Raw genomic sequence first — 22201 nt, 5'->3', positions numbered from 1 at the left:
AAAGGGGTACGACGAGACACTGCAACGTGGACGACCATGAAAGGGGTACGACGAGTCCGTAATTTTGATGTTGGATACAGAATCAACATAACCAATTTCGGTGCAGGAAAAGCAAGTGCTTCATGTTGACATGGGTAGTACTCTCAGACCATGATGTGTACAGATTCAGCAGAGCCAATTTTATAAAATTAACTTGCTTTATTGCAATTTCTTCATTTCAAAAGCTCTTGTGGGTGGGATTTAGAAAATTGACCTGTTGATTTCCAAGATTCTTTCTCCAGGGTCATGTTTCAAGGCTTGTGTAGAGATGTTGTTTCTGATGTCTTTAAAAATGGAGGAAAACTCATCACAAGTTAAGGAGAGGGGTAGTGGAGGTAGCAGAATAAAAGAGTCAATTTAAAAAATTAATGGGTGCCACATGTCATTTTTTAGTTGGAAAACAGCACCAACAGCATATTTGGTACTGTATATAAGTTTTCCCCTTGATGTAAATGTCATTTGTCGGGTAGCGTGACATTAATCAAATGAATCTTGACCGATAAATCTAGGCAATTTATGGGATTCAACTGAAATAATGGAGGATATGACAATTGGTCACAAGCAAAACCAACAAACTCCAATGTAGTATACGTACATCCTAAAAATACAAAGGCTCTCCGACCAAAACCCTTGCAGGCGGAAGGCGAGTGAAGATTGTTAAGCAGCTGTTAAATATCCTGCTTATACATCTGAAAAAGTTTATCATGAAACAGCATTCCCATGTCAAAATCTGTTCCCTAATTCTTCATCATCGAGAATCTGGCATATGTATTATCATCTTATGCCTGAGGATCATCCACTTGCAAAGTAAATTCGGTAAAGATGGAACTCCCAAGTGCTGGCATCAGTTAAAGAGCCCTGGGTTTAGCCAGTCCCTGAAAACAAAATAGAATACAGATCATGTAGAGTCAATTATAAGAGCATATAAGAAAATCTAGCGAAATAAGTATGTATTTCAATCAGCATTCTCAAAATTGATTTTGGTAAAAGTGACTTGAAAGTTAAATGATATATGTTTGGGTATGGTTATGTGGGAAAAAGTGATTTCTATAAAGTAATGTTGTGAAATTCAGTTACGAAATCTCATAATTTTGATTATGTTTATGACTACCGCAGAAGCTACTCTCTCTAGCTTCTCTACATAATTGATTTTGTCACTAAAATCAATTCTCTAAGTCAATTGTCAAACATCTATACAACCACCTAAAGTGATTCTGGTAAATGAGAATTGATTCTATGGCTCACAAAGGTGAAACCAAACACGCACGAAATGTTGTTGGGCAAAAGCACTTACTTGCTTATGTCATCGAGGTGGTCATCAAAATCTACAATGTTGTTCCATTTCTCAGATGAAATATAGTCTGATAAGACCAGATTTGCTGATGGCTCTTTGAGAGAGAAACGACTGTTCCCATCTGGCTGAGCCAACTTCCAGTTCTTAGATGCATCCCTAAGATAAAGCTAAATCATAAGAAAAAGGCAATCGGTGTTAATGTAACCGGCAAAAAGATCACTCTAGATCATATGGGGAAACCATATATAATAGCATAAGCACTCACAACCAAGTTTATAAACGTTAAGTTAGTGTTTTTGTTTTTCATTTATCAACAAGAAAGTGTATGCTGGACACACCATAAAACTGAAAACAAGTAACAAACAAAAGGCATGAAATCTTTGTGATTAGTACAAATTTAGATGAATTCTTATACTGGCCCGTGGTTGCAGCCTTTATAATTCAGCATAACATGTCAATCACACACCACAGTCATTTTATTGTCTCACTTCAAATCAGATAGATTGATATGATATGCTGCAAACATGTGGCAAATAAAACAAGGAATCTTTTAACTTTTGCTGGAGACAGGAAGAGGGATTAAGCAAAATATTCAAGCCTTGTGATTTTAAATTGTTGCCATCATCAGATTGAAGTCCAGGATTTTACTGCTACTATACATTCAAGATGCTACTCCCTAATATCGAGTTAAGCCATACAGAAATTTTATCCAGGTTTAGAGAATAAGGCACCAAAATAAGCTCTAAAACTAAGATGGGGAAACCAAAATATATAAGCAAACTGCTCATAGTCGGATGGGAAAGGAGACTACAGAAGATACACTTATTGTAATGACTACAAAGGTTTTCATGTTTCCATTGATTTCATTCCACTCATATAAAGGCCCTTGCAAATTTCTATTTTCTCTATATTGGATGATTTGATCAAACGTGTTATCAAGAGAAATCCAAATAACATTCATAGAGTTGGTAAACACAGTTTTCGTATAACCAATTATTAAAGCAGTTGATGAATGCGGTTTCCCATTCTAATATTGCTAACCTGCATCACAGCACCGCGTTCCTTGCTCTTTTTCAAACCTTCAAGTTTCTTATTATCTAACTGCGAAGAATTGTAAAGGGAACAAATAGGTGGTAAGCAGAATGACACAATTCATAAGAAAAAGATTAGCAAAAGTTCCAACACGTACCAAGAGGATAGCAGCTTGGGGGAAGTAGCGGCAGATGTGGTCACCAATATTCTTTGCCACACCACCGAGCTCGTGATCATCAGACCTCTCATTCGCGTGAAAATACCCAACTATGTTCAACCCTTTAGCGGAAAAATATTCCTCTATCTGTCCCACAAACAGTTATGATCACAAAAATCAGAAAACTGAAGAGATTCCAAAGTAAACAATAATCAAATTTTACCCAACATGGGAAAAAAAAATTGAACCAGGTTGATCAAATTACATGTCATTTATGAAAGCATAAGCCTTCATGCATAGTTTTACAATAATCAACTACGGAAAATTGAAATTAAACTATAATCAATTGATACCCAACATAAATTGATTAAATTGCTGTTATATGTGTCTAGCATAATTTTACAATTGTCAATTAAGTTGAATCCAAAGTAAACAATCATCAACTGATACCCAAACAGAAATTGATTAAATTTCATGTTACTTAAGAAAGCATATGTGTCTATGCATAATGTTTGGATAATCAGCTAACGAAAATCCAAAGTAAACTACCCATCCAGTTGCTTAAATTGCAAGTTAATTAACAAAGTTTACGTGTTTATGCATAAATTACAATGATAAACTAAGGAGAACCCAAATTCCAAAGTAAGCAGTAATTAACAGATACCCAGAAGAAGAAAAGAAATACCCAGATGATTAAACAACATGTTATTTAAGAAAGCATATGAGTTTATGCATAATTTCACAAATAACAATTTGGGGTCAAAACTGAATGAGAAAGTGTGAAAAAAAAAGCATAAAACCCTAGAAGAGAGAGAGAGAGAGGGGTGACCAGAATGAGGGAGATCTCCAATTGAGGGAGAAGAGGGATGTGAGAGTGGAAGAGAGGAACGGCATCGGTGATCTCGACGGTGTCGTTGGAAGGGGAGACGCGGCCGATCAAGATGCCGTTGACGGCGGAGGAGGGGTGTTTGAGGGAGTGAAGGACGAGTTTGATGTATGCGTTTTGTGCAACCTCGTACCTCAAATCGACGCTTCCCATGTTTCAGATTCACAACACAAACTGTTGTGGACTTCGCTGTTGGTGTGTGTGTTGATGTAGAGTGTGATGACAACAATGGTAACGACGTCGTATAGTTGCAATCCTAGGCGTCGGCGATAAAGGAATGTTTGCAATGTTGTTTCTTGGGCTTTGAGCCCAATTAGGCTCGTCTGGTCTAAGCCTACATTTGCATCATGTATAAAAAAAATGGACCTACCTATTAAATTTCTCAACCCACCTAATTTCCTAAAACCCCATAATACTGTTTATTTCCCGGAACGTAAATACTGAATTTCTTAGTGAAAACCCCAACGAAATATTTTCTTGAAGTCTATTTGATGCGTATCACATTTCTAAAATTTCTTAGTGAACACTATCGCTGTCATCACCACCAGCAACAACAACCAATGAGATGAAAAGAGGTGACAACGATGCTGGTGGAAGGGGTGGAGAAGGTGGCGGTGGGGGCAAATGCAGTGAAAGTTGTGGGGTCCGTGGTGGTGCTAGCGACGATGGTTGTGGCAATGATGGTGACAATGGTGGCGGCGACGAAGATGATAAAAATGAAAAAATAAGTAAACATGATTTCTAAATATTAAAATGGTACAAAAAAATTTGTTTCTCAAACCAGATAGGTTGTAAGAGACCCATCCTTTACCTTTTTTTTCAAAATGAACTTTCATTAGAACGAAATCAAGTAGGCGAATCCGCCAAAACATCTGTGGCCAGAAAAGACCACAAACCCAAAGGACCGTCCTCCACCCACACAACATTATTAAGGGAGGATGCATTCCTCGCCATGAAATCCACAACAAAGTTACCCCCTCTACGGGTATAGGAAAAATTAACATGATCAAAGAAAGCAACAAAATTATAACAATCTCTAACAATAGGAAATAAATAAGACGACCCCGCCCTCTTTTTCCAAGCCTGGATCAAATGAATGCAATGCGTTTCGAACAATATTGATCTGAATCCAAGTTGAATTGCCAACTCCATCGCCTAACGCAAGCATAATGCTTATGCAATAACATGAGAGAACACCAACGTGGGGTACAAGGAAGCAGCATCCATAATTTCTCCATCCTTGTCTCTAGCCACCATTCCAAATCCGACCATCCTGCCATCTTGGGTTGAAGCATCTGTGTTCACCTTAATCGTCCCCCTCTTCGGCCTTACCCACTTTGCTGGCAACTTCTCCACTGTTGTTGGAATGAGAAAGAACCACTCTTGAAAACAACTTTGTTCCTAACTTCCCATATTGAATATACTAGCAACTGGAACATCGCAATACCGAACGCATCAAGGTCATTCAACACATGCAACGTGAACTCATGGAAGCTAGTGAGCGGTTCTTTTGGGCGAGAAGCGGGCTAGGCCCTACGGGCGGGCATCTCCCGCAATGCAGGCTGCATTGTTTGCCACCACACGAGAAGCAAAAGATTCGAGAGTCCAGGCTTAATATACAGGAACAATTAAAGAGTAGCTAAGTGGCGCTGGTAAGAGTTGGGACCTAGCTTGCAAGGCCACCATTCATGCCTAGGGAATGGAGTAAGGCCTTGACTATACGTTTCACTAACACATAAAGCAAGCCCTTGAGAAGCAAGGGCGATAGAGCTACTGCTTACTTCTTCAGTAGCGGTAAGCAAGAGCGACACAAAGCCCAACTAGCATCGTCGAATAACCTCACAACCCACCAACACATGATCAATAGTCTCCTCCTTCGACCCACACAAGGAACACAACGAGTCGATGTCTACCCTGCGGCAGCGAAGGGAAGCCCAGACGAGAATGAAAAAAGTGACAAAATGTGTGTAATAATTATGCTCGTGAACATTTTTACAAAACTTCTACAAGATACAACATTCCTTTTTTTTTTTATACATCGGAAAATTAAGATACAACATTCCTACATGTACTTCAAATATTTTTGGATAACTCTAACAAACGCCCTAAGTGAGAGACTAAAAATAATTTAACCTTAAATTTAAATATATAGAGGGCTCCTATATAAATGCTTATTTTGATAGTAGTCACAGTCTTTGTCTTCTCTCTCTTGTAACTCTCACATAGGAAAGAAAAAAAAAACACAGCCGGTGTGTGTCCCTCCCCTTCCTCGTTGCAGAAAAACATGAACGGCGGTGTCGGGTCTGGTTCTAGGGTTCCGATGATTCCCAACAATGCACGGAAAACCATCCAAGACATCAGAGAAATCACCGGAAAACTACACTCCGACGATGAAATCTACTCCGTCCTCAAGGAATGCTCCATGGATCCCAATGAGACAGCTCAGAAGCTTCTCTATTTAGGTCTTTTCAATCACCCTCTCTCTCTCTCTCATCTGTCTGTAATGTTCACTATTTGAAGATACTGGTTGCATGTCTGAATCTTTGTGTTGAGTTCATGCTGTCAATTTAATTTAATTTTAATGTTCACTTCTTTTTGATTTGTACCCAGCTATGTGTGGCTCTTTGTGCAGCAAAAGTTTGATTTTTTACTGTCCAAGTTGTGGGAATAGGTTTGAAGACAAAAGGGAAGGGGTTGTGTATCAGTGCTTTCCCCTTTCCTCCATATGTTTAGTGTTTGCAAGTTTGAAGCTTTGAGTTAAAGATATTGTGGAAGTGGAGTTTGTGCTGTCAATTTAATTTTGATGTTTACTTCTTTTTGATTTGTACCTAGCTGTGTGTGGCTCTTTGGGCAGCAAAAATTTCATTTTTTTATTGTTTAAGTAGCGGGATCAGGGTTAAAAACAAAAGGGGTTGTGTATCAGGGCTTCGGTGAGATGAAGGATAACAGAAAGGGGTTTTATCTTTTAAGTTTTAACTCGGTGCGGTTTGTTTCTGTGATGAGGAATTAGCTTAAGTACTTAGTGTGTTTGGATACCTTAGTGCAACATGAACAGACTTCCATCTCAATCTGAGAAGCATTTTGTTTACTTTGTCTTGAAGTGTGTGTTGGTTTGCGTTTGCAGTGCCAAGAAATGCCTAAACATAGCCTTTGCTGGTCTCTCTCTCTCTCTCTCTCTCTCTCTCTCATGCTCTGAGATCATACACGTTTCTTTAATTAATGGCTTGAACACTATTTCATTTATGATTTCTTGAAAGTAAATGTGTTTGTTGAGTTATTCTTATGATTATTGTTTTTTTACATTTTGGTTTGCAGATACTTTTCATGAGGTAAAAAGGAGGCGTGATCGAAAGAAGGATGTAAGATTTTGTTTCCCCCTCTTACTTGCTATATCATTATATTTAGGTTGTTTGTGATTGCTCTCTAAAATTGAGTTGCTAAATGAGGTTGATTTCTTACCTAAACAGTCAAGCATAGAATAAAGATGTCTATGTCTAATTTTAATGAATATGTCAGTTGCAGTGAATGAATCTTTTATTTCTTTAGTATTTTAATTGTTGTAACCTGCTAGGAACATCTTATTCTGTCATGAGATGCCATTGTGTCAGTTTATGAACCAATTGATTGGTAGACCCCATGCTTAAATTATATAAGGCTCCTCATTTTCTATGATTGCCTGAATATGTCTGTTCTTATTCCTCCTAGTAAACAAGTGTACATTGTGTAATCATGCAGCATTACTTACAGAGTAAAAACTAACGACCTGTTTTTGTTTTGATGCTGCTTGTATATGGGTTATTAAGTGTACATGTCTAGTTGTTAGTGAGTATAAATGTGCTTGTATTTTTGAATTATTTTTCTTTTATATTTATTAGCCCTGACCCTGAGTGTTTTGTTTTTACGTTGACTATTGTAGGGATTGAGCAGCAGGGCTTCTGAGGAGTCTAGGTTGAAGCCAGGTGGACAGGGGAGGGGGGGAAGGGGTGCTTCAGGGGGCTATTCCTCCAACTTACCTGGTACGATTTCCCCACTTTTCAGAGGCTTGACTTTACGTTTTGTTTTAGATTTCCTCTGTTCCATTTATGGAGTTCCACCTTCAAACCATCTTTTTCTGAAACAATTTTCTGGAATGCCATCAATCTTATGTGTTTTTTTTACAGTAAGTTGTTTTACCTGAACATTGAGAATTATACTTCTATTTATCTGCCAAATGAGCTATGTTATGCCCCTTTTTAATCAGCTGGATGAGACAAAAAGTAGCTCTCTCCTTATCTTTTATCTTTTGATACTATTGCAATTTTCTTTTGTATTCGGTGTTGTTAATGGCGGACGCCAGATCACAGCGGAAAGACAAAAATAGGCCATAAAATCATGGCGGAAGCCATGCTGGCCTTAATAAAGGATATTATATGTATATATATAATACATTAAAAACCTACATAATACACTAAAATAAAATAATACTATTAACTTATGTCAAGATCAATAAGCTAAATAGACAGAAAATTATGAAAGATGCCTCAATATCATAGATACATACCACCAAAAGTCTCATACATAAGTTCAATAGATAGTAAAACATCATGACAAATTCAAGTTTTAAACAACATTTAACAACAAAAGATATAAAACATGACAAACAAACAGTAGAGAGTACAAAACATGAAAATTCAGCCCTTGAAGCATTTGATGAAGGCTGCCCAGCTGCCATTGTATAAACTACAAACAGAATGGGTTTTAAGACTTAAGTCTTTGAGAGGGAGGAATAACAGAGTACAAGAACCGAGGAGAAAATGGCCAGAAGAAAAACAGCAAACTACCTTCATCAGAGAGGATGACCAGAGAAGACTTGCTGGTGGCCAGACTCCAGAGTGGTCGAAGTAGTTGACGGCGGTCTGAGAGATCACCGGGAGTTGGATGCAGCAGCCGGACCTTGGAGGGACAGCAAGATAAAGGTGAAAGATGAGAGATTTGAGAGAGCTTGGGTGAGAGTGAGAAGAGGTTAGGGGTTCCTTAAGGAAACTAGGGTTTTCAGGGTCAAACCCACAAAAAATGGGCTAGCAGAAGCCATGGGCCTGAGAAAACTTCCTTTTAAAAAAAAATCTCATACCTTCTGCCATGGCGGCCATGAGTATGATGCCTGCCATAGCCTGCCACACCCAAGCGTTTTGCTCAAAACCCGCCATGAATATCCACCCTGGCCGATATTTAACAACACTATTTGTATTGGATACGTAGAATTAGAATATGAACTGTTTTAGAAGAGACTTATGCTACGAATCATTAAATTTCCTGCTACTTTTGTTGCTTGTTAGTTGTTACCTTTTCTTGTAAATATCTCTTTGCTAGATGGTGGAGGAGGGAGGAGTCTTGCTATTCGAAGGGAAAATGGAGTCAATCACACTGTGGAGAGAATTCGTGCTCCCTCTACTCATCAAGATTTGCTGAAAAAAAATAATACAGCATCTCAAGGCAGAAGGTTGTAATTCTCTCATATTTGCTTAAGTTTCTAACTCACTAGATTTACTCTGATTATAAGAAAATGTAATTGCGAAAGAAAAGGTTTATTTCTTTCTTGTTTATTTGATAAAGAGCAAGATAAGTCACAAAAAGAAGAAAAAAGAAAATAAAGCATCTCAAGGCAGAAGGTTGTAATTCTCTCATATTTGCTTAAGTTTCTAACTCACTAGATTTACTCTGATTATAAGAAAATGTAATTGCGAAAGAAAAGGTTTATTTCTTTCTTGTTTATTTGATAAAGAGCAAGATAAGTCACAAAAAGAAGAAAAAAGAAAATAAAGCATCTCAAGGCAGAAGGTTGTAATTCTCTCATATTTGCTTAAGTTTCTAACTCACTAGATTTACTCTGATTATAAGAAAATGTAATTGCGAAAGAAAAGGTTTATTTCTTTCTTGTTTATTTGATAAAGAGCAAGATAAGTCACAAAAAGAAGAAAAAGAACTAAAATAAAAAAAGGCGAAAATTGATATCCCTAGTGTATAAGTACTTGCCAAAATTCATTGGTACTGGTAAATAACATTTTATAGGGTAAACTTTTCGCAATGTGCCATGGTTGGGTATTCATGTTCATTAAAAATCATTTGTACTCTTATTTGTTTTATAACTTTTAATGGATAATAACTACGAAAAATAATTGCCTACTTCATTTTTCATTAACTGATAAACAGTTTGTTTAAAAATTGGCTTGCATGATCAGCTTAATAATAATATCTCATGAATTTACAATTGGATTGCTAATACTCACATTTTATATGAAGTTATTCATTATTGTCTGATGAGAATTGCAGCAGCATCAATATTGGTATCATCGTTATTCTAATATTCTTTTTATAATTAATTTATCCTCTTTAAATCCAACTTTCTTCAATTGCAGGGGCCCATCTGTTGTATCCCGTGGTGCTGTAAATCAATCCAATGCGAAGTCTGGTCATGGTTCTGCTAGCCAATCTCTCGTAGGTAGTGTAGTGACTGTCCCAAAAAGCAGTTCCGCTGCTAATGGCACTGTCAATCAAGAAAATCTCCGACCTCAAGCTGCTGCTGTAGCTGCTTCCCCTGATCAAACCTTTGTCTCAGTTTCCAGCATTGACCAAGAAAAGTCTCTGTCAAGTACTGATCAATCTCAAACTTCTGTGTCTGGTGTCTATTCCCCTTCTTCGGATCCTGTACTGGAACCATCTATCTCCCGGAATCATGGTGTTAATGGTGCTATTAGTAGGGAAGTTGGGAGTAACCGGATATCTGCTGGGCCAAATCATGTAATGGGAAACAAACTTCAAGAAGATGGTGATTTATCAGCATCCAACAATGAAAACTCAGGGTCTATGAATTCAACAAGCAACTTGAATGCCACACAGAAGTCAAATGAAGTTATAAATAATCAGTTACCTGAGCCCTCACAACTCTCATCCCCTCCATCTCTGAATGGTTCTTTGAGGTCATCTTCCAGTTGCAGTACTGAACTGCCTCCAGGTAAATCTTTAATTCTATGTTTGTTTACTCATTTGAGTAACAGAATTTTTTTATGTAGCCTGTTTCTATTATGCACTTTCTGGTATTGGTTATAGTCCTTGTTTAATTTTTTGATCCCAACAATTGTATTACATTGAAACTCATAAGATTAGGATTTAGGAGAAAGTAACCCTGAGAGAGGATTCTATGAAACCATTCATAAAGGTATTTTAAGGGAGAAGCACCTGGCTGAGCCTATAATCTAAATATTTGGAATCTGCACCGATGAGTGAACCCCCAGATTTTACTTGCTGAGATACTTGCATATAGGAAGGAGTTACCCTGACAAAACCCAGAATCACCTAAAATTTTCAGTTTTTTTTGTATCATCCCCCGCCCCCCCCCCCCATTTTTTCTCAGTTCTTGTCAATACATCTCTAATTATATCTGTTATTATGCCTTCCCGCATGTTTGCGGATGTTTATGAAGCAGCGGATGTCACAGAGGTTTCAACTTTAGAAGCTTGTGTGCAATCTTCAGCTGAGTTGAGGCATGTTACTTTCCCCAATCATTTCCAAGTACCTAAGGCTTTAAAAAGTGGTCTGACATTTGGAAGCTTTAATAATACTTTTGGTCAAAGTGAAAGATCCAGCAGAGGAACTGGTTGCGAAAATAATGCTTCTCCTGTTCTCGAATCTTCTCTAGGGAATGACGAAGCTGCTACTTCTTGGTTTGTAATTCATATGCTTCTTGTGTGCCTTTTTCTTTGCATATCAAACTGCAGATTTTTTTTTTTTTCTCATTATGCCTTTTAATTGACGTAAAAACGTTATGGTTGGGTTTTCTTACACATTGTTTGCTAGAGTTGATTTTGGATGGAGAGTTAGATAGGAGAGAGTTAGAGCGCAGAGAATGACCCAACCTTGTATGGTAGGTGAGAGTGATAGAGGAAAGAGAAAGGAGAGAACGTGTAATTTTTACCCACTTTCCTATTTTATCCCTCTATCATTATCATTATCATACTTATTTATAAATATTTATATATTTACGGTAAAAATGTCATTTCATACAAAAGTAATCTCTCTTTTCATTCTATACCCAACCAAACAAAAAGAGCGAAGAGACACGTGATTCTTTCTCTTCTCTTTCTCTTCTTTTTCTATCATACCAACTAACCAAAAAAAGCATTAGTTCTGTTCTCTTATATCAAACTTTATTAATAAAAACTATAATCAACCTTAAAGTTGGTGCTAGGAAGTTGGAAAAGTTCTCTTTGGATATATTTTACCCCTTACAAGACAATATGTCTGGGTTACTATTTCTTCCATTAATTATTTTAATTGTATGAATTGGTTTCTTTTCCTGTGGTATTACTTGTGTGATGGTGTGCTACTTCAATCTTTGTTTTGATGGTATTTCTTGTTTTGATGTTGTAGCAGCAACCAAAGTGTGTCATTGACTGCAGAAGGAGATCATCTTGATTATTCACATCCCCCAACTTATCTGATTAAAAACACACCAGCTTCAGAAGGCACTTCTATAACTGTTACTGACCCCAAGATTGATCAGCCGAAGCAGGAGGTACTGTTAGCACCTGAGGGCCATCCAAATCTGACTGTTCAAAGTGCTCAAAACTATGGTTTGAATTTCATGTCCACTATGTTAGGGACTCAGCAAGTTCAATTTGAGGGATCTGAGTCTCAAGCCCAAGAAACATCACGTTTTCCGAACTTTGTTGTAAGTTCCTCTATCTTTTATTTCTTAAGATCTTTGTCTACTTAGTGTTTATTAGAACTAAATCTTATGTTTTTTAAGTACTATCTTTCTGATTTTCTGGGAGGTATGAACATAGTGCAACTTATTTAGGAGATTTGTGGTTTACCATAGACTTTTACAGTTTTACCATAAAAACTTATATGCCATTTTTAACACAAAGAAACTTAGTTATCTCTGCATTTTGTTGTCTTTCTTTTGAAGAACTTTTCTTGTTTTCATTCTAGTTATTGGATATATAATTATGGATGTATTTCTTATATATATATATATATATATATATATATATCTATATTCATTTTTTCCTTATGCCTCTACTGTTCTATTAACATTGCAGAGTTCAAGTTCTCAAGCTGTGTCCCCTAGTTCAACTCCACCTCTGCAGAACTCTATACCTGTCTCTCCACATCCAGCTTCTATTTTCAGGCCACCATACCCAGCTAACTTCTTCCCATATGGCCCCTATTACCCCCCATTTTATTTGTCTCCAGTACACCAATTTTTAACCCACAATGGTTTCCCTCAACAGCCATCAGCTGGCAACATGTATCTACCTGCAGCTGCCGCCGCTGCTGCAGCTGCCGGTATCCAATTCCCTCTTCATCCGCAATACAAGACGGGAGCAAATACAGGAAATGCGGCTCATATTGGAATTCCTTCTGGATCATTCATCACTCCATCTGTTGGATATGCTCCTAGTCCGGCAGTGAATACTGGAACCTCTGCTGGAAATGAAGATCTCTCAGTATCTCAGTTGAAGGAAAACCAGATCTATTCAACTGGACAGCTGGTTGGTTCTCTTATTGTGTTTTTTTTCTTTCACCTGAGCATATTTCTTGATAAAATAAGAGATTGCTGTACATATTTCAATTTGTGTCTGTTTGGTTCCCCCACCCTCAAGAGTAAAATCAATTCGGGATGAGAATATAGATGTTCGAGAGCCATTTTGGAAAATTGATTTTAGTCCCCAAATCAATTCTGCTAGAAGCTAAAGAGAGTAGCTTCTTCGTTAAACATAATCAATTGTGAGAATTTACAACTCAATTTCACAATATTAGCCTACAAAAGTCACTTTTTTCCATAAATGTGCCCAAATATAAATCACTTTACTTTCAACTCACTTTTACTGCAATCAATTTTACAAAAATCAATTTTATTCAAAATCAATTTGTGACAATGCTAATCCAAACATGCACTTCAATAGCATCGATGTTTGTTTTTTATTGAGTTTACTTTTGGATTGATCAACTTGTATGGAAATTCTTGGATTTGCTAGTTACTAAACTTGTTTTTGTAATTTTGCTGCAGAGTGAAGGCTCTCCTATGTGGATGCATGCACCACCTGGCCAAGATATGTCCAGTTTGCAAGTTAGTTCTTTGTATAACCTTACTCCTCAGGGACAACACCTCACCTACCCCCCAACGCAGGGATTTGCTGGTCTCTATCAACCAGGACAGACAGTAGCGCCACCTTCTAATCTTTTGCAGCAGTCTCAGGCTGCGGCGGCCGGGCCGGTTGAAACGTCCAGGCCTCCTTCAGCAACTTATCAGCAGCAGCAGCAGCCTCAGCCTTCACAGATTAATTGGAATTCTAATTTTTAGGGTGGAACACATTTTCTTGGTGCCATAATGTTAAAATGCATATATTTTGTGCTCAGGTCCAGGAAGCATGAACACTGGACTGATCAGTGTAAATAAGAAATGCGGCTCAAGAATGAGAAAAGAAAATTAGCAACTATTTTTGGTGGAATATTTGGTGCTAACGATTTGAAGGGTGCTAGTTGCAGATCTTCTTTCTTTTCCTCCCTACACCCCCCCCCCCCCCCCCTCTCTCTCTCTCATATTAGATTTTATTATTTTAGTCCTCAGTTTATTTTGCCCTCACCTATTCTTCTGCTTCTTAGAAAACATCATGTTGATGCTATATTAAACATAGTCATTCTCAGTGATATTATACTAAGGCAATAGTCCAAGAGTAGGTGGGATTTACCAATTTTTCCGATCTGTATTCTCACCTGTATATTAAATTTTTATAGCAGAGGAAATCGAATTTCAGTTTCTATTTGGTTCATGAGAATTGTGGCATCTATTTTCTTCAAGTCTCTTTGTTGTTGTTGATAATAAGATTAAACATGTGGGCACATAATCAAAAGCACGATAACCCCAAAAGCTACATTCGGTAGCTTTCGTTCAGAAGTGATTATGTATGTTGATGGACTAATTGTCTGATTTTTGTTGTGGAAAGTTTCCAGCATGGATGTCAGCGTAAAACTATTTTACACTAATAGTGTATATCCATTAAATTCTTAAATATATTTTTAAGAAACACTGAAATGTAACTGTTTTAAATAAACATTTGAAAGAAGAAAATTAATTGAAAAACATGATGTTTTTGTAATTAATAAATTAAGAGTTTAACACTGACATCCAATCACACTGTCACGTTGGATAAAATGTTATATTTGATTTTAATATTAATTAAAACAAGACTATACTTTAATTCTAAAATTAAAGTCAAAATATATGTGCTTTTAGCCTTTGAACATCCATTTAGTTTAGCCTACTTTTTTTGCATTAGGAAACTATGATTGGAACTTTGAGGAAAAAAGCCATGGTGATATATTCTTAACAAGTTTTCAATGATTGAATAGTGTGGCTGGAATGTCTAGGGAAAAAAAACAGGCTTGCTGCAAAATGGAATTGGACCTGAATTGCCTAACCAAATCACATGAGAAAAAACTTTGCTTTACTGGTGGTACTCAAATTATTAGCATGTTTGGATCAACTTCTCTTTGATCATAATCAATTATGAAACCAGAATCAATTGTAGAAGAGTTTCCAGACATGCATTGTATGACTCAGACAACAACGGAAGTAATATTTACATTCAAATCTTCACTGTCTTCATTAGCTGATTTAGGCTTTTGGGGAGGTGGTGAAACTTGCTTTGGAAGCTGCTTGCTTGTACTTTCCTGAGACTCTTGCAGGTTTAATGTTGTGTAAATTGACATTCCAGAGAGAGCAACAACAGCTCCACTTATGCTTATAACCCCAGGATCTGACTTGAATAATAGATAGCCTCCCAGCAGAATGACACAAGTCTTAAACTGTCCTAAAACAACATGGGTTGTAGCAGAAGTAGCCCTGCATTGATTCATCAAATGATGTTAGCTAATCTTAACTAAGCTCACTCCAGCAAGGAGCAAAAATATTTATCAGAAGTAGAAGCATGTGTTAAAAGATGATACATAGTTTTCCAAACAATTTTAACTCACTCATATCACCAACTTGGGCTGGCAGACTAGGGGATATTATTTCTGTCCCATAATTTGTTTGGAAAAGTTTGTATTCCACTAATTACCTGGATACTATTTACATTTTAAGAGTTAATAAAAATGTACCAAAATTTCATCTTCTGTACTACTGTATATCATATAGATGAATAGTGTACATCACTTAATCTTCAGTAACGATACTTACACACCCAAATATTGCAGACACTCCAAAAACACCTCATTTGTTTTTCTCTATCTCTATCTTCTTATCATATCTACAATATATCAAATCAATTACTTCTCTCTGTTCTTATCACATTCATTAATTTTCCCTCTTCTTATCACATTTATTAGTTCTATATCTTCTTTTCCTTTCTCACTATAAATCATTTTCCCTGAATCTTTCAATTGGAAGAGGAAAGTAGTCTCACCCCAATGCCAAGGCACCAGACCACTGTAAGAGAAAACCAAGGAGAGCAGATACCATAATGGTAGTTGAGTTGTTTACATCCCACTTGAAGGATAAGATTCCTGGTGGATCTATCCATGGCATCAATGCCACTAGGAAGAAAACTGTGATTGGTGTGGTCTTCCACATCAATCTACAATGAGAAAGTCTTGAGTCTTAGCATTGAAAACTTAAATTTTTTCAAGGAGGAATTGGGTAGTTACTACTAGTACTTACGCGAGAGCTGTCCAATTGCCTTGTTGTTGCAAGGTAGACCATAAAATCTTGTTTATGGCACTTGGGATTATCCATATAACTGCAACTATAGCACCAAAAAAATTGAACTCTAAATCTGTCACAGTTGCAACTGCTACACCTGCTGATACCACAGCCAAAGCCAAAACCTGCATCATTGCAATGACATGATTAGTGTATAAGAAAAATAAGGAAGGTGCTGGAAATGGAATAGTCCTTTTTCACATATTTGAAATAATTTAAGAAAGAGAAAAAGAAAAAGAAAGGATGGAGCATGGTTCTTGACCTTTTTAAAAGAAATGGTTTTCCCAAAAAGAATGAACTCTGCTAGAACAATTGTTGGGGTAACAGCAATCTTAGCCATTTGGTAGAAACCAACACTGCATGAGGTGGATTGTCAGCTAACAGGAAAGTTCCAAGTATTTTAATATAATTATGAGCCTGTTTGGATGCGGATCAAAGAGCACTTATTGAAGCTTATTCAGTATTTTTTCTAGCTGATAAGCTCCGATAAGTGCTATTTAATTTTTATCCAACTAGAATCTATGTTAAAGCAAGAGGAGCAACCTGTTATACTTGAGGCTTGTGTTTGCAAGGCCAGATGCAAAAGCCATAACAGCTCCAAGTGCAAATATAGAAGAAAATGGAGTTGTTTTAGATGGAGGAGAGACGGGAAGCACCGCGAGTGCCTTGAAAATGGCAAGTAGAAGCCATGCGGTGATGTAGTGAACAAATGTGAGGAAAATTGGGAAGTTGAAGCCAACTTTTCCCATTACCTGTCAACAGAGTTATATGAACAAACTATCCCAAAGGCGCTTGAACTGTTAATCAAATAGGCTGAACTTCCAAAAAGGGCATCACAACATAAATTTCCTACCAATTTGTTTGCCATGATAATCCCAACTGCAACCATGAAGTTGAAGGTCAATGCCACCGTTGGTCCACAGTATCTTTGTTGTTGGCGCTTGGCTCCTTCTGAGGTCCGGAGCTCATTGTACAAAGAACCTCTTATCTCCTCCAGTGCTCTACCTAATCATTTGAACCATGAGAACCTGCATTTTTCGCTTTTTTTTGGGTATTCTGAAGACAATGCTAATGCTGTTCGAGCCGAAAATATTCACATTATGGTAGGTCCAACTCTTCCAACAGGGGTTTTATAGTGTGGTTTATATTGGTATTGAGACCAAGGGTATTGTCATTAATGTCATATAATCTTTGTTTCTATTTCATATTCATTCACAAAGTGGTTCTAAAAGATGATTCCATTTTTGGAATTGGGTAGTGTGAACATCAACCAAATTTGCAGAAAATAAAATAGCACATATAAAACACCATCTTCTTGGCTGATAAAATATAATCTCACACATAATGGCCAAGGGAAAGTAATAATTAGCTTAAGAGAGTTTAAATCTAATCTCTGAATAATTGACCATAGCAAAGTTGAAAAGCTAATCCTAGAAATTCAAGAACACATGAATTGAGGTAAAAACTAAAATTTGATATACATTATATAAAACTAATTTTTTTTTTGATACATTATATAAAACTATGCACGTAATAAAAAACAATGATATATGAGCTAAGAAATAAAAAAAAACCTGCTTCTCCAGCATCACTGTCCTTCCTTTTAATAACTTTTCGTCCTTCCCCAAACAGGGAATCCAACCACCCCATAGCAACCAAGCTTATTCATGGACTTGGATCACATATTTAATCAAAATGCGCAAGGGACCCTCTTTTGATTCCACAATACTGTTCCAATCACAAAAAGAAGCCAAAGCAGAAAGGCAAAGGAAAAAAGGGGCATGTATATATGGATTAATTAATAGGCCTAGTTGCTTTAAACACAATCAATGTGTTGAAGGGTGTCTAGAAAACAGAACATTGACATTCTTCATGGAGGGGTTTCTAAGGAACAAAAGAGAAAAAGAAGAAAAAAAAGGAAGTGAAGAACATTTGCTTCTTCATGTTCTAGGGAGAATGTGCATTTGAAATGGCTTCCACCAATTTGGCAACACGTGTTTCTCGATTCAAAATACTTGAACTCTTGGTGAGGGTATTATTATAAGTAACACTTGTCTGTTTCGTATGTTGATGTAGCTGTTGATTTACGGGGAAGTTAAGGTAACATCATGAAATGTTGTTATATCATTAGGAATCAGTCAAGACATATGTTGCAACAACCGCCAAATACTCTTTTAGTTTTAGGTGAGAGATTCATGAATAAATCCTCATTTTATGATAAGATGTTAAGATATCAACACACTTTAATTCAAAAGTTTCATCTCACTCTAACTTTTTTTCCCCTTCATCTTTACTCTAACTAAAATGTAGAGTTTGCAGATATATCCCACCAACTAGTTGGTAGTAGGGTTGGCCAGGGTAAAATTTAAGCAGGCTACTACTCACCCGGTCCAATCATTTTTCTAGTCGATAAAAAATAAACACTTAAAATTAGGAAAAAGTAATAAACATTTTGTTATTCTCTTATTTATTTCTTTTTATTGTTTTTAAATATTTATATTTACTAAAAAGTTAAATAAATACGAAGAAGTAAAAATAGAAGGGATAACCGCTCACCCCCCCCCCCATCACATGCTTATTCGCAAGTTTTAATTGTGTGTTTTCAATTCGAAAGTTTTAATTATCATCTACCATTAATTAGTGAGAGAAAATGATAAAGGTTAAAGATGAAATATTAAAAAACCAATACATTAATTAGATACATTTAATGTTTTCTTAATAAGCGTAATTTTTTGTATTAGGTCTTATAATTAGGAACAAAGATAGTATTTTACTGTAGATTTTCAGCATGGTTCGCTTGAGCCAACTGAAGGCGGTTTTAACTACTTCAGCATGAAGAAAGGTTCACTTGAGCCAACTTAGCTTGGCTTGAGCAAACCAAGGCCGATCAGGGATATAAAAAGCTCGAATCTGATGTGTTTTGGACAGTTTTGAACATTTGGAAAACACAAAATAGAGAGAGAAGCTTGAGAGAGAAACAGATACTGAAAGAGGAGCAAGAAAGGAAGAATTTTAGGGTTCCAACACCTTCCATTGGGCGGGAGACACGCCAAGGACGACACGAAATCATCAATCTTCCTTAATTCTCTTTGTAAGTCTATATAGTATCCTTGTCTATAGATAACTAAGCTTTTCTTGTTGGAATTGGTTTTAGCCTTTTGATTTTGATGTATTCACTTTGATCTTTATATATAAATCTGTTTCTATACATGGTTTCAATGATACACCTTGTGCTTAATGCTTGTTTTAGTTTGATCACCTAGAACATGAGTTTTGGTTTGATAGTATAGTGAGAACTAGCTATTTGAATTTGATCTAGGTTGATATCATCTAATGAATCTAAGATCTAGAGATAAGATTAGATCATTAGTCAAACTAACATCTGTGGGTAATGCTGTTTGCTTTGTTAATCAATCAAGAGATTGAGGGTTAATTCGGTGAAACGATAAACTTCGCATTAGGAGACCGTGTAGTAAAATAAGACAAGATGTGATGAAACCAACCATAGGAAAAAGTTTATATATGAAATCTTAGAATGCATTTGAGTTAATCGGTGACAACCAATTCCAACAGTTTTCTCTAATTGTTTTCAATCCATTTAAACTTCCGCTTATTCACTTTTACATGTGCTATTAGTTGCTAGTTAAGAACAATCTCTAAACAAAAAATTTGAATCTATTGCTTAAGCGATTTTGCTAAAGAGCGACATTGTATTTCCAATTCCCTGTGGATGCGATATAAGCTATACTACAATTGAATCTTGAAAGGGATTCAAGAGTACGTGTGATAAAAAACCTTTCAACTAAGGCTTAATTACAACTTTGGTCCCCGACGTTTACCAATGCCACGATTTTGGTCCCTCACTTAATTTAATTACATGGATGGTCCCCGACGTTGTAGGTTGCGTGCAACGTTAGTCCTACCGTTTATTTCTTAATGGAGGAGGCTTACGTGGACGTCTAGTTGGTGAGAAAAAGGAGATCCGAGGAGAGAGGGGAGCGCGTGAGTATCACGTGAACTCACGTGAACCTTATATAAATCCATTATACCCAAATCTGAAACCCTAGGGATCTAAATCGCGTTACCTTCTTCGTTCCAGGGAGGTCAAGGGTTTGGGTATAATGGGTTCAGATAAGGGTCACGTGATACTCACGTGCTTCCCTCTCTCCTCATACCTCATTTCTCTCTCCAACTGGACGTCCACGTAAGCCTCCTCCATTAAGAAATAAACGGTAGGACTAACGTTGCACACGACCTACAACGTCGGGGACCATCCATGTAATTAAATTAGGTGGGGGACCAAAATCGTGGCATTGGTAAACGTTAGGGACCAAAGTTGCAATTAAGCCTTCAACTAATACACACTCCATCTTTGCAATTTTATTAAATATCACTTATATAATAAGACCAAATAAAAGTAAAATATTACATTCACACAGCAAACTCACCCCAAATTAAAATTTCTTTTTTTTTTGAAAGGAGGACGGAACCTCCTAATTAGCTTTATTAATTAATTCACTTACGGAGGCAACAACCACACACTAGGGATTTACATAAGGAAAAACAAACCAATATCCCAAGTGTCGAAGCCTACAAAATACAAAAATCCTAATACAAAAGAACAAACTAAACAAGTCTAACAATACCCATTTTATACCCCAAATTCAAATTACAATAAACAAGTTGAGAAAGTTCTCAAACTCAAATTTATTTTCATAATAAAAGTAGAACAAAAATAAAAGAGATAACAACTGCTATAACTCTAAGGTTATGACATCTGAACCAGTTGATTTATTGTTCCACGAGTCCTGTTTTTTATCCTCTTTTTCACCTTCTTATTAAGCTGACCTCCAAACATCCTCACAAGCCATTGAGGCTTTCCGATTGAGAATACATAATATCCCAAGCCAACTCCAAATATCATTCCACATTCATATCCTTTGGCCACAGGTTTCCAACCAAATCCAAACTTCTCTTCTTTCCACAAGATTGGTGAAGGTGGAGAATGTTGTTCTGGGTTAATGTGGCATTTCTTTGACAACGCTGGGCAAGGCAAGTTAACGGAGGAGCTCGCTAGTGTCCAGATAGGCTTAGTTAGGCGTATGAGTTGATACTAAGACCCAATAGACCATAGACAAAGCCCAAATGTAATAGATTATGGTAAATGTGATAGCCCCCACTATAAAAGGCTAACCCCCATTCATAATGAAAAAGGTTCTCTCTTGTTCATAACAATGGCTACCATAAACCCTAAAGAAAGTACCTCATTGTTCATGTAAGAACACCTAGTAACCAAGGTTGTCAGACTCGCGAGTATACTCGATGACTCGGTAGACTCGCGAGTCTAGGTGTGGAAAACGGGTTGACTCGACAGTAAACTCGTTTTTGGCTCAGACTCGGTAGACTCGATGGCAAATAACACATGAAGGTGTAGAAAAAAATTAAATATCATAGTTTAATAGATTTTAGTTCAAAAGGTCATTTCCAGGATTAGTCCTAGTTTCTAAATAAAACTTGATTGGTTAAATGGAATATGCTAGTAGCTCAACTTGAATTTGCTAATTCTTGTATTTAACTATCAATTGGATACTTGTTTTTCTTATCCTTTGTCCTCTCAGATCTTACCTATTCTCTCTTGAAAAGCAACTTAATCTTTTAATAGAATCAAGACTTACTATGTTCCTTAATTCTTGAGACTTATCCAAAAAATACATTGAACTTAATATTTTCTGATTTTAGAATCATAGAATGTTTAAAATGATTAAAAGTTTAAGTTTCTCTGAGCAATTCAAAAGTCCCAAATGACTCTTCCAAACATTCAATTATGAGCACATTTCAGAAGCCATAGGCTAGAAGGTTCTATATATAATAAACAATAGTGTAAATTCAGGTTCCCTCTGATACAATTGTCCTGCACGATGCTAGGACAAGAGGTTCGACAACGGCTTAACTGAAAACAAAACTTAACAACAGAAACAATAACACACAGTAATTGTTAACCCAGTTCAGTGAAAACTTTCACCTACGTCTGGAGGGTTTGCACCCAAA

General features: G+C 36.7%; 3 protein-coding genes across 7 annotated transcripts; 1 reads left to right on the top strand and 2 right to left on the bottom strand.

The window, feature by feature from the left end:
- Positions 1 to 531: 531 nt before the first annotated feature.
- On the bottom strand, positions 532 to 3728 carry LOC130732979 (ER membrane protein complex subunit 8/9 homolog). Its single transcript, XM_057585003.1, has 5 exons — positions 3352 to 3728; positions 2523 to 2669; positions 2375 to 2434; positions 1334 to 1500; positions 532 to 914 (listed from the first exon to the last, which is right to left on the bottom strand). Exons 1-5 carry the CDS (start codon positions 3559 to 3561, stop codon positions 884 to 886), a joined length of 615 nt encoding a protein of 204 aa, XP_057440986.1. The 5' UTR covers positions 3562 to 3728; the 3' UTR covers positions 532 to 883.
- A 1871-nt stretch (positions 3729 to 5599) lies between these two features.
- On the top strand, positions 5600 to 14228 carry LOC130732978 (GBF-interacting protein 1-like). Of its 4 annotated transcripts, none has more exons than XM_057585002.1 (9): positions 5600 to 5870; positions 6724 to 6767; positions 7325 to 7424; positions 8758 to 8887; positions 9804 to 10399; positions 10871 to 11108; positions 11818 to 12115; positions 12489 to 12941; positions 13460 to 14228. In XM_057585002.1, exons 1-9 carry the CDS (start codon positions 5693 to 5695, stop codon positions 13751 to 13753), a joined length of 2331 nt encoding a protein of 776 aa, XP_057440985.1. In that variant the 5' UTR covers positions 5600 to 5692; the 3' UTR covers positions 13754 to 14228. The 4 variants fall into 4 exon arrangements, with proteins under 4 accessions (XP_057440985.1, XP_057440984.1, XP_057440983.1 ...); XM_057585001.1 differs by having other exon boundaries at positions 11815 to 12115; XM_057585000.1 differs by having other exon boundaries at positions 10868 to 11108.
- A 652-nt stretch (positions 14229 to 14880) lies between these two features.
- LOC130732976 (nucleotide-sugar uncharacterized transporter 2) lies at positions 14881 to 18168 on the bottom strand. 2 transcript variants are annotated; one of them, XM_057584996.1, is made up of 7 exons: positions 17728 to 18168; positions 17007 to 17158; positions 16697 to 16905; positions 16416 to 16509; positions 16112 to 16278; positions 15858 to 16028; positions 14881 to 15295 (listed from the first exon to the last, which is right to left on the bottom strand). In XM_057584996.1, exons 1-7 carry the CDS (start codon positions 17801 to 17803, stop codon positions 15010 to 15012), a joined length of 1155 nt encoding a protein of 384 aa, XP_057440979.1. In that variant the 5' UTR covers positions 17804 to 18168; the 3' UTR covers positions 14881 to 15009. The 2 variants fall into 2 exon arrangements, with proteins under 2 accessions (XP_057440979.1, XP_057440981.1); XM_057584998.1 differs by having other exon boundaries at positions 17007 to 17154; positions 17728 to 18167.
- Between the last annotated feature and the right edge of the window lie 4033 nt (positions 18169 to 22201).

This window comes from Lotus japonicus, chromosome 1 (genome assembly GCF_012489685.1).
Source record: "Lotus japonicus ecotype B-129 chromosome 1, LjGifu_v1.2".
Classification (NCBI taxonomy): domain Eukaryota; kingdom Viridiplantae; phylum Streptophyta; class Magnoliopsida; order Fabales; family Fabaceae; genus Lotus; species Lotus japonicus.
This window is presented reverse-complemented; position numbering and strand designations above follow the sequence as displayed.

Coding starts and splice junctions, on each gene's coding strand:
- LOC130732978 (XM_057584999.1), top strand. CDS start 5,693: ATGAACGGCGGTGTCGGGTCTGGTTCTAGGGTTCCGATGATTCCCAAC. Junction 5,871..6,723: donor TCAGAAGCTTCTCTATTTAG/GTCTTTTCAATC, acceptor TTTGGTTTGCAG/ATACTTTTCATGAGGTAAAA. Junction 12,116..12,488: donor CACGTTTTCCGAACTTTGTT/GTAAGTTCCTCT, acceptor TTAACATTGCAG/AGTTCAAGTTCTCAAGCTGT.
- LOC130732979 (XM_057585003.1), bottom strand. CDS start 3,561: ATGGGAAGCGTCGATTTGAGGTACGAGGTTGCACAAAACGCATACATC. Junction 2,435..2,522: donor CCCAAGCTGCTATCCTCTTG/GTACGTGTTGGA, acceptor AATTCTTCGCAG/TTAGATAATAAGAAACTTGA. Junction 915..1,333: donor CACCTCGATGACATAAGCAA/GTAAGTGCTTTT, acceptor TTTTGTTTTCAG/GGACTGGCTAAACCCAGGGC.
- LOC130732976 (XM_057584996.1), bottom strand. CDS start 17,803: ATGGGGTGGTTGGATTCCCTGTTTGGGGAAGGACGAAAAGTTATTAAA. Junction 16,906..17,006: donor TTATCATGGCAAACAAATTG/GTAGGAAATTTA, acceptor CTCTGTTGACAG/GTAATGGGAAAAGTTGGCTT. Junction 16,279..16,415: donor AAACCATTTCTTTTAAAAAG/GTCAAGAACCAT, acceptor GCAATGATGCAG/GTTTTGGCTTTGGCTGTGGT.